This window comes from Stomoxys calcitrans, chromosome 1 (assembly GCF_963082655.1).
Source record: "Stomoxys calcitrans chromosome 1, idStoCalc2.1, whole genome shotgun sequence".
Lineage (NCBI taxonomy): Eukaryota > Metazoa > Arthropoda > Insecta > Diptera > Muscidae > Stomoxys > Stomoxys calcitrans.
This window is the reverse complement of record NC_081552.1, coordinates 205,745,135-205,763,939: the sequence shown is the minus strand read 5'-3', so window position 1 is coordinate 205,763,939 and position 18,805 is coordinate 205,745,135. Positions and strand designations below refer to the sequence as shown.

At 38.4% G+C, this 18,805-nt stretch overlaps 1 protein-coding gene across 4 annotated transcripts in view; it reads right to left on the bottom strand.

Moving 5' to 3' along the window:
• Positions 1-18,805, bottom strand: part of LOC106090941 (proton-coupled amino acid transporter-like protein CG1139) — a 164,565-nt gene that overhangs the window by 23,286 nt on the left and 122,474 nt on the right. For all 4 annotated transcript variants that reach the window (XM_059360695.1, XM_013257305.2, XM_013257307.2 and 1 more), the window contains 2 exons: positions 9,855-9,937; positions 9,312-9,467 (listed from right to left, as the gene is read on the bottom strand). In XM_059360695.1, coding sequence (XP_059216678.1) covers positions 9,312-9,467; positions 9,855-9,937 — 239 coding nt within the window. The remainder of the gene's footprint in view (positions 1-9,311; positions 9,468-9,854; positions 9,938-18,805) is intronic.

Genomic DNA, 18,805 nt, shown 5'->3' with positions numbered 1-18,805 from the left:
ATTACTGTGATTTGGCAAAAGGACGGACGTGTTTCTTTGTGAATTAAATTGGATGTTTATTAGGGTGGGTCAATTTGTATGGACCAAAAAAAAAAAAAAAAACTCTCACCATACTGTTTTCAAAATCGAAATCTACGATGAATTCTAGGAAAATTTGCCCAGGAAATTCGCAACGCAATACTTAACGATTTCCTCCTCAGACCGGTTTTCAAACTATTTGGAAAATTGGTTTTGCTAGAGACCATTTTAGGTTTTTGATTTTTAACAAAGAAAAAATCGGTTAAAAATTTTAAAAATAGACAAAAGAGAAAACAAATTTCATATGTTCCATTTGAGTTAAAGAAAAAATTTATAAAAATTTCTCCATAGAATAGAATTTCTATGAGATTTTCTCTAAAATTCCAATTCGTAGTAATATTCCAAAAAATTTTATTTTGCCAACATTTTGAGTAAATTTCCTTTAAAATTTGAATGTAATTTTTCTCCATACAAAACTTCTCAAAGATAAAATTCTAAAGAAAAAATATTTCTAAAAACAAATTACAATGAAATTTTCGTTCGAGACAAAATTTTGATGAAATTTTCAGTGAAATTGAAATTTTAAACAATTTTTTAATAAAAGAGTAAGTGTTGATGAAATGTTCTCTACAGGCAAATTTTCGATCAAATGGCAAACAAATACGAGAAGGCTGGCTGTGCACATCAACAAGATCAAGTTTGTTTCGACTTTTTCCAAGCGCAATATCAAAGAATGATTGTTGTTGTTATAGCCACATATTCATGTGGAGGTGGCTATCCTCATCAAGCTTCTGAATGTGAGCAAGCTTGTTCCGGTCCAAAGGACCGATCGCCGTGGGAACACGGTGGCCATTGGTTATTTGAAAGCGCCAATAACTCGCCTTGTTATGTCGAGCATCTTAGGCACCCAGTACTTGTGCAAGAGCCGGCGTCGTCCGGCCTCTCACTGAGACTCTCCGCTTGAAACCGCTGATTGTCCGCGACTGCCGTTGCAGCTACTCCGTATGAAGCGTTTCCCTATCCACAACCTGTGGATTCACCTGGATTCCCGTAAAAGCATTGAACACCACACAGATCGTTCTACAATTTATCCAGCCTGTGTGGTGCTCACAGTTATACCGTGCCGTAAATGATTGTGATCATTCACAATGCAATTAGACTACATTACATAGAATCATTTTGAATTGAATTGTATCAACAGCGTCTTCGATGTGTAACCTTAAGTAAAATTATTGCAACGTATTGACTTGACATAAACGAACATGTGCCGCCGCACCGGCATGAGGTTATTGGCATGGCGTATAGTAGGGCAACAACGACATTTCTTGGCGACAGCATCGTCTTCTCTTTTGGCGTATGTAAACATTTTTGCGTTTCACATGCTCTCATGCACTTCTTTTTGTGAGTGTAATTGTATGAATGTGAGGAATTTCAAAATGTGATCTGGGTGTTGGTATAGATGTGTACACACACAAGTGAATGTGGGTAGAGATGCCCACCGAAAATTTTGGCAGCAAAATTCATTACCAAGGTCTTCTTCATGTTTCAATGTGGCATTGCATGGTGTGTGCGGCACATTTTACGTTATGTTCTTGTGTATCTTTGGTATCATCAGTAGCATGTCTGTGTGCCAAGTGGAAAATTTCCGTTTACTCGCAAACCGCAAGTAAAATCGCTGGGTTCAGACAACGTTCATTGGCTTATATGCACACTAGGACAAAGTGCACATTTCGTTTTTAGAAAAAAGTGAAATATTCGAAATAAATTGGGAAAATTTTAAACCAAAATAAACTATGATGTTATTTCGAGGAGTCGTCATAGGGCAGAGTTTGGGTGTTTTGTCTCGTTTTTCAAGTCTCATGATTTGAAACCATGGCAAGAAACATCAAAACGGTTTTTGGCGACAAGACATGTCGCCATTGAGGTTGAAAGTACAAATGGGTATTTTCGATACGTCTAGGGAGGTTTCTTGTTTTCCGCTTATATCTCGAGTGAAATTTGTACTTTCTCATGAAATGATCATGAAAGCGATGCATGCAATCTGTACGGTAACAAGTAAAAGCGGGCAAAATTTGTGTGGGCGATAGATTTAAACCACTTCCGTTTCCATGAACCATTTCTTCAAATAAAAAGATCGCTGTATTACAAATTATGGACCATGTTTGGCATGGACATTGGTGTTAACAAAAAAATTAAATGCAAACTTGCAGTCCCTTTAAGGGCTCAAGTTGCGAAATCAGTAGATCAGTTTATATGGAAGCTAGGGTTGCCCAAAAAGTAATTGCGGATTTTTCATATAGTCGGCGTTGACAAATTTTTTCACAGCTTGTGACTCTGTAATTGCATTCTTTCTTCTGTCAGTTATCAGCTGTTACTTTTAGCTTGCTTAAGAAAAAAAGTGTAAAAAAAGTATATTTGATTAAAGTTCATTGTAAGTTTTATTAAAAATGCATTTACTTTCTTTTAAAAAATCCGCAATTACTTTTTGCGGATTACCATACGGTTTGGCAACAACAATATCCAGAACAAAACACTATTCACAATTGCCTCTGGGGAATAAGAAATCAAATCGGGAGATGGGTTCATATGGAGGCAATACTTTAATATGGGCCGAATTGACCCATATCAATGGTGGTTTATGCTGGGGGCTGTAAAAACTTACCAGCGAATGCCTTTGTGAAACTCGAAAAAGGAGGAAGAACATTTTTCGTTACTGTTGACAAATTTCGTATCAGGCATGAGATTTTATCATGCAAAGTAGCTTTTAAGAGGTATCAAAATTGCGTCCTCTAGGGGAGCAGGTTATGAACCTATTGTGGGCATACTTTGCGAGGATGTGGAAATTAATTTCACATGAAGATAAAGTCGTGCTGCTAGTCCGAGACAAACTATTGTCATATGGAATAGGGCAAAGATAAATGGGTTGGAGACCTTTGTGTGACTTATTTTTATACCCACCACCGAATGAGGGGGTTACATTCATTTTGTCTTTCCGTTGGTAACACATCGAAATATCCATTTTCGACCGTACATCTTCTATCATATAAACATTTTATTGTTGCGCTTTGTTCCGTTCCGTATAGACTCAAAAGCGGCTAAACGGATTTTAATGAAATTTTCACAGATGGTAAAGTTTGAGCCTCCGGTGAAAGTATGGTACTACATTTTTTGATATCCGACGGGGGCGGACTCTCCCCCTTACCTAAATTTTAAAATTTTGCCACTTTATGGTATCCCAAAAACATGAAATTGGTATAATGTTTTGGGGTCAACTAACCTGGGGGGACGCCCTATCCCAAAACCCATCCGAATGGACAAGTTTACCGACTAGGTCAATATGGGTATCAAATGGAAGGAATAGAATAGGACAAAAATAAAAGGTTTTTGCAAGGAGAGTAAACTTTTGACCCTCCAATTTGGGATAGACATAGGAGGACCTGCGGATCTTTAAAAATGTGGTATCACAAGTGGTAGCTATGAAATATGATTTTGAGTGTAGATAACTAATACACAAAAAATTAATTAGTGTGCATCTGAACGAGACCCGTAGCCCTGAGTATCTTGATAGCCACCTTCAAAATGATTGACTTTATAGGGATGATAGGGCCCGTCCCCAAAACTCCCGGCCATGTTTGCCATGGCAAAAATAAGCTCAAATCTGATATCTGTTTTGTGGCAAAGTTTTTCAGGGACGTCTCACCTCATTACCGACTATAGCAATATGTAGCTAAAATATGATTTTTGGGAGTAGAGTATGAATCTGATATCCACTTCAGGGCAAAGGTTTTGGCTACTCCAATCCATCATCAAATCCAAGAGAATGAATCAGATCTAACATCCAAACTTTAATGGGCGGATCCTTCCCTAACCCTATCTTCAAAATCGGCAGATCTCGGAGATGAGTGGAGCGATTTAAGCGACATTTAGTTTGTTTATAACAACTCAAAAACAGAAATTTGGTATACTTATTTAAGGTGGGATGTCTAGGGCGGCCGTCCCACCTCCAAAGCCCTCCAAAGGTATTTTAGATTAGAGCACGAATCTAATACATGGGGGACCAACTCACCCCCATACCGGACATATTTACCTACTATGGAAAGAAGAAAATGAAAGAAATTTGGGAGTAGAGCATCAATATGATATCCACATAGGGGCGAAATATCTAAAAGGCAGTACCAGCACCCCCAAACAGGACTTTTTTCCTGACCGTTCCAGTATAGAGCTCAAAAAAAAATAAGAGAGTTAATGAAGGCGCAGGGGAGCGGACCCTGTCGAGCTAGTAGTATATATATGCTTGATCTTCTTAAAATTCCAAGACAATCTAGCCATGTCTGCTAGTCAATTTGTCAGTTTGTCTGTAGTAATAATCCTTGGGTTTTTAAAAATAAAAATATTGAGCTGAAACTTCGCAAACATTGCTTTGTTACCATAGGTGCATCATGTTTGTAGATAGGATCAGATCAGACCATATATGGATATAACCGCTATATATACCAATCTCGCTATTAAAAGTTTTTTTTTATTAATAAATGCAAATTTGGTATGGCTTCAATAGCATAGCAATTCTTATCCATTATCCTTTGTTTAGCTATAAGGAGATATCGGGCAAAGAACTTGAAAAATGCGATCCATGGAGGAGGCTTTATAAGATTCGGCCCTATCGAACGCTTTTACTTGTTAACTTTCCTTTCTTAAACAAACCTGTTCTGCTGACTACTTTGATAGCCGCTGTTTACCCAGACGCATCAACTACCGACCATTTACAAAGTCAAATTTGGCCATCAACATTTTATTAAGGAACAGGGGCACACTTTTCACATGTCAATGAGCACTGTCCGAATCAAGTTAGGGTACTTCCTTTTATAGCCGAGTCAAAACGGCATGTCGCCACACCTCCTTGGGGAGAGATTTAACATGGCACAGTACCTCACAAATATCGCCAGCATTATAAGGGGATAACCACCGCCAATAACTTTTTTCTGATGTTTCCGCCAGGATTCGAACGCAGGTGTTCAGCGTCATAGGCGGATATGCTAACCTCTGCGCTACTATAGCCTCACTTATATATAGCGTATTTATTATCCGATTTTGATGAAATGTGGAAACCCTACAACCTATGTATTCAACCCGAATCTAGTTTAAATCAAACCATATTTGGATGAAGCTGTCACATAGACCGATCTTCAGATTTGCGGCCCTGAATCCGTACAATGCTCCTTTATTGCCTGATTTTGTTGAAATTTGGAACAGAGGGTTCTTTTTTGACACCTTGGCTTCCGTGTCGAGTATGGTAGACCCAGATTCACTTCTAGATTCAATTTGCCGTCTGTCTATCCGTTTGTCTGTCTGCCCATGTTAAAACTTGTGTTTTATTTATTTATTTTATTGGTAAGCCACACAACAACACCGGGGTGTTATAATGGACTGTGCGGGTTCGTTATTTTAGATCATTGATATGAGTGTTAAAGCCCAGATTGGAATTTTCATCAAAGTAGTGCAGATTGGAATACAATTTAGCACGGGTGACTTTTAGGGTCTAGGAACAAAGTCTTTTGAAATTGGAAGAAATCGATTTAGATTTAAATATAGCTTCCTCTATATGTTTGAACAATATGGACCAATAGTGCCACAAATTTGTTTTCTGACAAACGATTCTCTCGAAATTTGACGTAAAAGTTTCTCTTAGAACTCTAAAAAATATAAATCGTTATCGAAATCACCCTCTAATGGTCCGAATAGCGTCGCACTTTAGGAAACACCCCTTTTGCCAGGACCGTGCTATCATCAGCTAATAGTGGTGGAATGTTTCTGCGATTCTTTAATGGATGGTCATAATTTTGGTGATCAAGTGTTAGAAGGTTGGGAAGGTGGTTTTATGTTTCTTGTATGGATATTTTATTGCATTTTTATACCCACCGCTACAAGATGGGATATACTAATCTAGTCATTCCGTTTGTAACACCTCGAAATATTGGTCTAAGATCCCATTGAGTATATATATTCTTGATCGTCTCGACGTTCTGAGTCGATCTAGCCATGTTCTTCCGTCCGTCCTTCCGTCTGTCGAAATTACGATAGCGTTCGAACGCGTAAAGCTAGATGCTTGAATTTCGGACAGATACTTAATATCGATGTAGGTCGTTTGGGGATTGCAAATGGGCCATATCGGACTAAAAGGGACTAAAAGGGTGAGTTAATCGCTATGCGGAGGGTTACAGGGGTAGTGGAAGAAGTTGAGAGACTGAAGATACATTTTTTAATTCTTATGCTAAAGTTACACCCTCGTGTAAGCCCAGGTACCTGTATCCGTTTTGTTCCATTCTGTACTGGGCCACATTGCACTTTGACTTATATGCAGACATCACAGAACTGCTAACGATCGCTTCAGAAGAAAATCGTTTTTTACCTGTTTTCGCAAAAAGGGATTTTATGGAGTAGGCACAATAGAGATAACTATCGTATGAAGCAACAGTCCACTCTAGTAGACCTTTCCTTGGGTCTTTTCCAATCCAAAACCTACGCAATCACCAGGGATACACCAGCCTCTGTAACGATCGGCAGGCCACACGGCGAACTCTCCACCAGTACACCAGCTGGACGAAAGTTCGTCCCCGGCAGTCGACTTTCGTTTTGTCACCAGCTGGACAAAGTGGATCACAACACCGTCTTCCATTCTTCCTCCGACAACTGTCAACCAGCCGGATAAAACTCAGCCACAGAAGTCGTTGTTCTCATTGTCACCAGCCATGCAGCTTGGGCCAAAACTATCTTTTTCGCGTCACCCGTTTTTCATTTGCCGCCACCGAGTCCATCGTTAGATAGCAACCAGCCATCAACAAGCCGTTAGTCCGTAAGTCAGTATTGGTAGAGAATCGAAAGGCATGGCAAAAATCACGATTTGTCGCTATTCGAGTATGACTTTTTGCCACTATGCCACTTTTAGCCACTTACTTACAACCATTTATATATAATTTTCTAGTTAAATTTAAAATTTTTTTTAGCCCGACCTTTTTAAACAGCCCTTTTGCCTTCTAAAAGTAATTTTGTATTTGTATTCTGTTTGTTCATTTGGAACAAATATTCACTGCCGTTACATTCCATCCAACTTTTTTTGTTAAGAAGTGAAGCATAAGTTAAGGAGGCGTATTCCAATAATTGTGTTATTATACCCTACACCACGGTACAGGGTATGCTAAGTGGATTTGTTTGTAACATCCAGAAGAAAGAGGGAAAGAAAACCATTGATAAGTATACCGATCGACTCAGAATCACTTTCTAATTCAATTTAGCTATGTCCGTCTGTCTGTCCGCGTTAATTTGTGTACAAACTACAGGTCGCAATTTTCATACGATCATCTTCAAATTTGGCACATACATTTTTTTTAGAGATGAAGGCAATTGAAATTTGAATAAATCGGTTTAGACATATAGCTCCCACATATATATGGGTCCAATTTGGACTAATATTATAATAATGTGGTCATATATTAACCGATTCCATCGAAATTTGACAGGAAGGATTTTCTCGTGACTCTCGACATTGCTGGTGAATTCCATAGAAATCGGTTCAGATTTAGATATATCTCTCTGGGGGTGGACCCCCAGAAAATCGGTCCCGGAGGTGGTTATCAAAATCGTGCTCTGCTTCCCAATACCTTTCATTTGAGCCCCCCATTACCATGGTCGGTAAATATGCCCCATTTTAGGGGTGTTTTGTGGATGGTCCCCCAAACACATAGCTGAAAATATATCAGCATTCGTGCCTATTCGAACGAATCTAATATATACTCTTAAATACTCTAAAATACCCCTTATTTGAGCCCCATATTTCAATGGTCGCCAAATCCTACCTATTTTGGTGGTGTTATCGGGTGGGGAGGCCCCATAGACACTTTTCCCAAATATTGATATCAGATTCTTGCTTTACTTCTAACGACCTTTCATTTGAGCGCCATATTGCTATGGTCGTGAATTTGTGTTCTTTGTGGGATGTTCTCGGGGGTGGGCGGCCCCTCAAACACTTTGTCCCACATCTGGATACCTCTCATTTAAGCCCCATATTGCCATGGTCAGTAAATAGGTCTTGTTTGAGGAGTGTTATGGGGAAGGGGTGGACCCCCAGAAACTTGGTCCCACATTTGAATATGAGATTTGTATTCTATTTGCAAATATCTTTCATTTGAGTCCCATATGTCCGATTAAGGGGTATTTTGGGGATTGGACTATACACATATTTGGTAGGTTTTGGGGGTGGTGCGGCTCCACTAGGTTTGCCATCCGAAATTTGGATACCAAATTTTTGTTTTTAGGTTACTATAAGCGAGCACACAATATTTCGCATCACCCATCTCCCGAGGCCACCGTAGCGCAGAGGTTAGCATGTCCGCCTATGACGCTGAACGCCTGGGTTCGAATCCTGGTGAGACCATGAGAAAAAATGTTCACCGGTGGTTTTCCCCTTCTAATGCTGGCAACATTTGTGAGGTGACATAGTACCTCACAAATGTAAAACTTCTCTCCAAAGAGGTGTCGCACTGCGGCACGCCGTCCGGACTCGGCTATAAAAATGAGGCCCCTTATCATTGAGCTTAAACTTGAATAGGACTGCACTCATTGATATGTGAGAAGTTTGCCCCTGTTCCTTAATGGAATGTTCATGGGCAAAATTTGCAACTTGCATCTCCGAGATCAGGTGTTTCTGAAAATTAGGGTAAGGGGAAGGTCCGCCCCCCCTCACGATATGAAAAAATATAGTACCCTATTTTCACCACGGGATCATTATGGACCATCTGTGGTCCGTTTTTGAGTCTATAAGGAACACACAAACCAACACATATTGATTTTTATGTATTGGGTTGCCCAAAAAGTAATTGCGGATTTTTTAAAAGAAAGTAAATGCATTTTTAATAAAACTTAGTCAAATATACCTTTTTTACACTTTTTTCTAAAGCAAGCTAAAAGTAACAGCTAATAACTGACAGAAGAAAGAATGCAATTACAGAGTGACAAGCTGTGAAAAAATTTGTCAACGCCGACTATATAAAAAATCCTTTTTGGGCAACCCAATATAAGAGAGAAGAAAAAGAGGACATTTCTTTCATAAAAAAATTTTAAAAGAGTAAAAAAACCTATAATCTATCTCCATTTTTTTTTTGAAATTTAACGTAAGCAGATTTTTGTTTTTTTTTTTTATTGTAAAAAATAAAACTTTTTAGTTGCGAAACTTAAAAGTTGACTTGCTTATATATAAACTAAAATATAGTAGGTACAAAAATCTTGCAATTGGTACTTACGATGTTGGATGTTCCACTTTCCGGTGCTCGAATGGATTATAATTTACATCCTCGGAATCATCTGCACCACCGCCTTTCTTCTTTGATATCACTAAAGGCAGTGTAGAGCCTGCAGCCTGCTGTACTGGGACATCGGCCATTTCGGGACGTATGAATCTATCCGAAGAAGTATACATTTCAAACATTGATGTTGAGGATTCATTTTCAATATTTTTATACATTGGCATTATAGTTATTTGAAAATTGATCTATGTTTGAAAAAGGACTATGTCTTTTCTTCTTAAAGCACTTTTGAGGGTTTTTTTTATCTCTCAAGAGAAAGACAAGTTAGTTGTTAACACTACTTAGAAGTCTACCATATACAAAATACAACGAATTTAATTAAGTAACCGATAACTACGAACTATGAAAAATAGTTTGGAGTTTTTTTTTTTTTTTTTTGATTTTCCAACTGGTATTATTGTGTAAAATGTTATACCCGGTTGTTTTTTCAATTCAAATAAGTTTAAGTGAGAAAATATGTAGAAAAAATTTGAAACATACTTTGATTGATTTACGGACGCGTTATTACTCCTTGAGCCGTTATGCTTCTCGTTATCATAGCCCGCCGAAACTGTCGGTATTTTCTGCAAAAAGAATTGAAAAGAGTTCAAATAAGCATTCAAAATCAATTTTGTGTTTTTGGTTTTTGCCAAAAAAAAGCAGCAACCCAAGAAACGTAAATAAATAAATGATGAATAAAAAAAAAAAAAAAAACAAAAAATACACACTTTCTTACAAAACACACACACACACACACGCACCCATACACTCTTAAAACCCACAAAAGATGCATAATAGATTTTAATTAAATTGTATTTGCTTGTATACGCTTGGATGGGGTGTTCGCCACCCGAATTTGAGTTACCCCACAATCATCATGCACGAACTAACCCCCCTCCCCTTCCCCCAGAAAAAAGAGAAATATCCCAACAAAAATTTTAACAATGCGCCAAAAGAGATCTTCAGCACCCTTTACCCCCTCCCTTAAAAGTAGCCAAAAAGAATCAAATTCAATTGAGAATAATTTTCAAAATTTACACGAGCATCCCCTCCTGAAGAAAAACACAATAAACCAAACAAAAATTTAATAACTCAACGATTTTAAATCGACATTTTTGCCCAAACCGCAATACAATTTAATTTAATACCCTCCACCATAGGATGCGGGTATACTAATTTCGTCATTCTGTTTGTAACTACTCGAAATATTTGTCTAAGACCCCATAAAGTATATATATTCTTGATCGCCGTGACATTTTATGGCGATCTAGACATGTCCGTCCGTTCGTCTGTCTGTCGAAAGCACGCCAACTTTCGAAGGAGTAATGCTAGCCGATTGAAATTTTGGATAAACATTTCTTAGTAGTGTAGGTCGGTTGGGAATGTAAATGGACCATGTAGGTCCATGTTTTAATATAGTAGCTGCCATATAAACCGATCTTGGGTCTTGACTTCTTGAGCCTCTAGAGGGCGCAATTCTTATCCGATTGGAATGAAATTTTGCACGACGTGGTTTGTTATGATATCCAACAACTGTGCTAAGTATGGCTCAAATCGGTCCATGTTTTGATATAGCTGCTACATAAACTGATCTTGGCTCTTGCCTTCTTGAGCCTCTAGAAGGCGAAATTCTTATCCGATTGGAATGAAATTTTGCACGACGTGTTTCGCTATTACTTCCAACAACTGTGCTAAGTTAGGTTCTAATTGGTCCATAACCTGATATAGTTGATATATAAACCGATCTTGGGTCTTGACTTCTTGAGCCTCTAGAGGGCGCAATTCTTATCAGATTGGAATGAAATTTTGTACGACGCGTTTCGCTATGACTTCCAATAACTGAGCTAAGTTAGGTTCTAATCGGTCAATAACCTGTTATAGCTACCATATAAACCGATCTTGAATCTTGACTTCTTGAGTCACTAGAGGGCGCAATTCTTATCCTATTTGAATGAAATTTTGCACGACGCGTTTCGCTATGACTTCCAACAACTGTGCTAAGTAAGTTTCTAGTCGGTCAATAACCTGTTATAGCTACCATATAAACCGATCTTGAATCTTGACTTCTTGAGTCACTAGAGGGCGCAATTCTTATCCGATTGGAATGAAATTATGCACGACGCGTTTCGCTATGACTTCCAACAACTGTGCTAAGTTAGGTTCTAATCGGTCAATAACCTGATATAGCTGCCATATAAACCGATCTTGGGTCTTGACTTCTTGAGCCTCTAGAGGGCGAAATTCTTATCCGATTGGAATGAAATTTTGCACGAAGTATTTTGTTATGACTTTCAACAACTGTCTCAAATGGGGTTCAAATCGGTTAATAACCTGATGCAGCTGCCATATAAACCGATCTGGGATCTTGACTTCTTGAGCCTTTAGAGGTCGCAAGTATTATCGGATTTGCCTGAAATTTTGATATCCCTCTAGTAGCAGAGCAAATATTTTATTGTATCCTTTTTTTTTGCCTTAGAAGAGATGCCGGGAAAAGAACTCGACAAATGCGATCCATGGTGGAGGGTATATAAGATTCGGATCGGCCGAACTTAGCACGCTTTTACTTGTTCTCATTGTGTTTATTGACGGCTGAATTGCGTTTTGCGAATTAAGTTCCTTGAGGGTAAATATTTACCTCGAAATGTGTTGGAGAAAATCATAGTTTAACAAGTTTTATGACGCAAAATTATGATATATTGCCCATAAGAAAAACATTAACCATAATTAGTGGAATATTTTAGTATGACGAAAAGAAAATTTAAAATTTATGTTTACTTTGCTTTGTCGTTGTCGTAAATATTGCCAAGTTCTGAGAGGCTTTTCCATAGCAAGGTATGGTCTTTAAGCCGACCCATCTACACAAATTTAGTCTATTGTGATACCACAGTGGTGGCAGACCAAAGCCCCCGCCGACCACCTCGCTGATAGTTTGAGCACCCTACCAATTCGGCGAGTGCTTTTTTAATGGACTATGCTAATTTTGCCCATTAACATTCCACTAAGGAACAGGGGCAAAGTTCTTAGATATCAAAGAGTGCAGTCCGATTCAAGTTTAAGCTCAATAATAAGGGACCTTCTTTTTATAGGCGAGTCCGAACGGCGTGCCGCCGTACGAAACCTCTTTGGAGAGAAGTTTTTACATGGCATAGTACCTCACAAATTTTGCCAGCATCAGCAGGGAAAACCCACCGCCGAAAATTTTTCTGACGGTCTCACCAGGATTCGAACCCCGGACTAAGACTTTTAAAAAACTTGAAAAGAAACAAGTAAGAGCGTGCTAAGTTCGGCCGGGCCGAATCTCATATACACCCTCCACCATGCATCGCATTTGGTGGAGGGTAGCAAAAAGTTACGAAATGGGTGAACTTTTTACAGGGCAGATCGATAGAGGTAGAATTTTGAAATTTGATTTATATGACAACAGGAGCAAAGGGATGAAGGAAAAGTAAAAAATGGAAAAATAGTACTGGTAACGGGAGGAAACGTACATTTATTACCGCAATTGGTACCATTTAGTACTTTCATTACAGATGGAGCTAGAGGTCTCAAATTTGGCATGTAGGTACAACTAGGAAACATATGATGGATGACTTAATGCTCCACACAAAATTCGTACATTTTAGTACCAAAATTCGTACCAATTAGTACTTTCTTTACAGATGGTGTTAGAGGTCAGAAATTTGGCAAACAGGTACAACTAGGAAAAATATGGTGGGTGACTATGATCTTTTTACAATTCGTACATTTTGGTACCAGTATCGGTACCATTTGGTACCTTCTATGCAGATGGAGCTAGAGGACTCAAATTTGGGATGTAGTTAAAACTAAGAAATATATGATGCCCGACTAAATGATTTTTTCACAATTCTAACATTTTGGTACGACAATTGGTACTATTTGGAACTTTCTTTGTATATGGAGCTAGAGGTCCGAAATTTGGAATGTAGGTACAATTAAGAAATAAATGATGGATGCCTAAATGATCTATTCTAAATTCGTACATTTTGGTACCAAAATTGGTACTATTTCGTACTTTCTGTTTAGATGGATCTTGAGGTCTGAAATTCGGCATGTAGGTACAACTAAGACATATATGATGGATGACTAAATGATCTATTCAAAATTCGTACATTTTGGTACCAAAACTGTTACCATCTTGTACTATCCCTTCAGATGGATCTTGAGGTCTGAAATTTGGCATGTGGGTACAACTGAGAAATAAATATTGGGCGGCCAAATGATCTATTCACCATTCGCACATTTTGGTACCAAAATTGGTACCATTTGGTACTTTCTTCATAGATGAAGCTAGAGGTTTGAAATTTACCATGCAGGTAAAACTAAGAAATATATGATAGGTGATTAAATGTTCTATTACATATTCATATATATGGTATATCCCTTCAGATGGAGCTATAGGTCCACGATTTGGGAAGTACGTACAATTAAGAAGTAAATGATGGATGACCAAATGATCTATTCGTACATTTTAGTACCGAAATTGGTACCATTTTGTACTTTCTGTTCAGATGGATCTTGAGATCTGAAATTTGGCATGTGGGTACAACTAAGAAATAAATATTGGGTGGCTAAATGATTTATTTACCATTCGCACATTTTGGTACCAAAATTGGTACCATTTGGTACCTTTTTCATAGATGAAGTTACAGGTTTGAAATGTAGCATTTAGGTACAACTAAGAAATATATGATATGTGAGTAAATGTTCTATCAAAAATTCATACATTTCGGTACCAAAACTGGTACCATTCCGAACTTTCTTTGCATATGGAGCTAGAGGTCTTAAATAAGGCAAGAAGGTACAAGGTAGGTACAAGAAGGAAATATAAAATGGCGGAGTAAATGATCAATTCAAATTTGTTCATTCTGGTATCAAAACGTGCAAAATAGGTACTAAAACATACAAAATGGTACTTTCTCTACAAATTGAGCTAAAGCATTCAAAATTGCGATTCATTACTCCCTTGAGAAAATATATTGGGCTATTTGGTATTTTGGTACAGTAGGAGACCGATTTCTGAAACTTTATACGCAATTATTTCTAAACTTGTGAGATCAAGCCTACCTAGGCTTTTGTAAGTGCTACACTATAAAGAGGGTATCAAAAACGAGGGTAGTGAAGCGGACCACCGGGATGCTAGTCTGTTTATATGGGAGCTATATGAGGTTATGGGCAGTTATTATAAGTTAGAACAAAACACATCGTGCAACTTTCAGCTAAATTTGATAAAAAAAAAATGCGCCCTCTAGCGGCTCAAGATGTCAAGATCCGAGATCGGTTTGCATGGGATCTATACCAGGTTATGAATCGATTCGGACCATACTTGGCAGAGTTGTTGGAAGTCAAAATAAAACACTTGGAGCAAAATTTCAGCCAAATCGGATAAGAATTGCTCCCTCTAGAGGCTCAACTTCTTTTGCTTGAATTTCTGGTGCACTTTTTTTGCATGAAATAAAATAAAATAGTATTGTAAATGAACCAAAGCGGTCCTTAGCTTTTTATATAGCTTCATATAAATGGATCTCCCGACTTTAAGCTAATGCGATGTGGCTGAAATTTTACGTACCAAAATATTGTCCAAATCATTTCAAAATCGAATATAATTCCTTATAAATCGATTGTCCAAATATATTTCATTGAGATGTGATTTTGGTTTAAAACTATTCTTTGCAATTTTTTTTTAGCGGAAATAGTTTTACTTTCCCATTGAAACCAAATTTTTACAGTTCTTTGATGTACATCATGGAATTGATATTGTTTTCTTCACATATTCTCAACATGATTACCAATTACTTTTGATTTAAAACTCACCCAAAAACTACAAAATTAATTGCCCTCATATTTGTTTCTAATCTTCAAAATTTGTTAACAATTACAATGTGCGGTAGAACATTTCATTGCTTTTTTTTTTTTTCAATGATGCCAAATTTACACAACAAAACCAGCATGGTATTTCAATAGCGGGTGGGGTAGTGGATGGGTGGGTGGGTGAATGGGTGGTTGGTGTTATTGTTTTATTCATTTCTACGTCACTTCTTTCTTATGTTTTTTGGTGTTCTGTTCAATTTACTTATTTTGAATTATTATACAAATATTTGGGCCAATTATTCATAACGTCATTGGCAATTTTGGGTCTAATACTCTCTCCAATTCAAAAAAAAAAAAAAAAAAAAACTAATATCATCATTGTTTTTTCGATCTCTGTTTATTTGGTTTGGGTTGATTGAGCACAACGTACACATGTGCGAGATGTACGAGTCATGCTCAAGTTCATTGAAATTCTCTTGCACACACGCACACACACACACACACATATGTGGGTTTGCATGATTTGTTGATCTGTAAATTGGCCTCATTCAGTGTGAAAAATGCGTTTAAATGAATACACGCGCATCAAGAACGGAAATTGCGTGTTTGTATTGCCTGAGTGCAAAACGCAGACATTGTCGATGTCTCACGAGACTTTTAGCTATAACGTATACATGCGAACATGACACTTGTTTGACAATAAAGGTCCCATTAAGAAAATATACTGAATGAATTTCTTAAAAGCTTTTCTGAAGATCTGCTATGACGTGGAAGTAAGTGTGCAAATTCTTTACATAAAGAATTGAGGTTCAAGGAAACCAGTTGATATTGGAATTAATGAAAATATGTTAGTTTGTGCACAAAAAAAAAAAAAAATAATTGAAAATTGGTAACGCTAAGTAGTGTGGTGGAAAGCTTTTTGATGGTTATTAGCTAGGAAATGTCTAGAGGTAAATTTGGAGCTTATTTTTTGGTAGCTTGAGTGAAAAGATTACTTCCAATAGTGACAGATCCAATACCAAGTTAAAGCTTTGTTTTTCTGATCGGCAAAATGCGATACTACCAAATTACCCATGAGCATTTCCTTAGAGAACAGGGTTCATATCAATATGTGCAGTCTGATAAATGTTTAAGCTCAATGATAAGGCCTCCTTTTTAAACCCGAGTCCAAACGGCGTGCCGTATAGCGTCACCAATTGATAGAGAAGGATACTTCACAAATGTTGCCAGCATTAGTAAGGGGAAAACCATCGCTAAAAACATTTTTCTGATGTTTACGCAGGGATTTGAACGCAAAGCTTCGGCATCATAGGGGGATATGCTAACCTCTGCGCCACGGTGGCCTCCAAACATCAATCTTGGAACACAAAAAGTCATCTTTTAAATAATTTGTAACACCAATTTGGGACAGCAAAAGTCAACATCCGCCTGCATTTAACTAAAGGATAATTATTTACAAGTGGCAGCTCTGTTAGCAAATTGTGTCCAAAATTCATCTGTGAGTGTGAAAAGTGATTAGTATACTCTACCATTTCATCATGGAGAAACTCACAAACGAGCAACGATTGCAAATCCCTAAACTTATTATCAATTTGAGCCATACAATGGCTCCATGAATATCCTATGTTGAACAAGAAAAAAGCGTGCCAAGTTCGGCTAGGCCGAATCTTGGGAACTCACCACCATGGATTCTGTTAAAATATGGGAGCTATATCTGGTTAAAGACCGATTTGGGCCATACTTGGCACAGTTTTTGAGAGTCATTACTGAACACTTTGTGCAGACGGTTGTACGTAACGGATTGACCCGATGGATTTCCTCATCGGCAAGGGCTACCGCCCAGTGTAAAAAACACTGCTACAACAACAACAAGTATGTGCAAAATTACAGCCAATTCGGACGAAAATTGCGGCTTCCAGGGGATCAAGAAGTCAAATCGGGAGATCGGTTTATATGGAAGCTATATCGGTGTATAAATCTATTTGGACCGTACTTGGCGCAGTTGTTGGAAGTCAAAACGGAACACCGCATACAAAATTTCAGCCAAAACGGACAAAAATTGGGGTTTCCAGGGGCTCAAGAAGTCAAATCGGGAGATCTAGTTTATATGGGAACTACAACAGGTTCTTGACCGATTTGGACGATACTTAGCACAGTTGTTGGAAATCATAACAGATTTCCTCCAATCATAACAGATTTCCAGCGGCTCAAGAAGTCAAATCGGCAGATCGGTTTATATGGGAGCTATATCCAAATCTGAACCGAAATGGCCCATTTGCAATCCCCAACGACCAACATCAATACTAAGTATCTGTGCAAAATTTCAAGCGGCAAGCTTTACGCGTTCGACCGCTATCGTGACGGACGGACGGACGTGGCTACATCGACCCAGGATGTCGAGACGGTCAAGAATTTATATACATTATGGAGTCCTAGATCAATATTTCGACGTATTACAAACGGAATGACTAGACTAGAATACCCCCATCCCATGGTGGTGGGTATAGAAATGGTGTTCAGCGATGAGGTTCATTTCGGGCTAAATGAATACGTAAAGAAGCAAATCTGTGGGGGTGAAGAACAGCCAGATGCCGTACAAGAATTACCAATGCATTCCGAAAAACTACCGTTTGGTGTGGATCCACCGAATCTCCGCCTGCAAATCCTTATTATGGTTGTCACAGGTAACCGATCCGAAACCTCTTCTATTCCGTAAGGCTTCCAATTGTCGCCTCGATTATACCGCGATGGTGTGGCCTGCTCCTAAGCTCTATCGCTCTATTCACTCTTCTATTGCCTTCAGTCTCAAAGTCAAAGTGGCATTATCCGTATATTTTATATAGTCTCCAGTGCCCTAGTATGTGTCGTTTTACCGCGCCGCCTTTGCCAAGAAACATGTCCTCTGAACCTGTTGGAATGTCCTTATGTTGCATTTTTTCTCGATCACCGTCCACCACGCTCCAGTAGAGCCAGATGTGTATCCTCGGATGCAGGACCTTTTTGTGGGCCAAAGCTGGACCAAATTTTTAGCAGAATCCACGACGGTGGATATTCAATTTACCGTATTTATCGAGTTTTTACTGGTAGAAGGCCACCTACTGTTGGCGCTGAATGCATGGATTCGAATCCTGGCGAGAACATAAAACAAAATTTTTTCATTGGTGGTTATCCCCTCCCAATGCTGGCAACATTTGTGAGGTACTATGCCATGTAAAAACTTCTTCCCAAAGAGGTGTCGCACTGTGGCACGCCGTTCAGACTCGGCTATAAAAAAGGAGGTGCCTTACCATTGAGATAAAACTTTAATAGGACAGCATCCATTGATGTGTGAGAAGTTTGCTCCCGTTCCTCAATGTAGGTGGCTGCTATTAAAACATCTAGGGACGAATTAGTTATTGTTGTAGCAGCAGAATTGTGGAGGAGCAGCAGTCATTGGCCAAAAGGCTACATCGAATGATAGATATATATATATATAGGAGCTACATCTAAATCTGGACCAATTTTTACGAAATTTTTTCCACATACTTCGAAGTCAAATAACCCCACGAAAAAGGAAAATTGTGGCTACTACAGTCATAAACGGCCACATCGGATGAAAGATATATATGGCAGCTATGACTAAA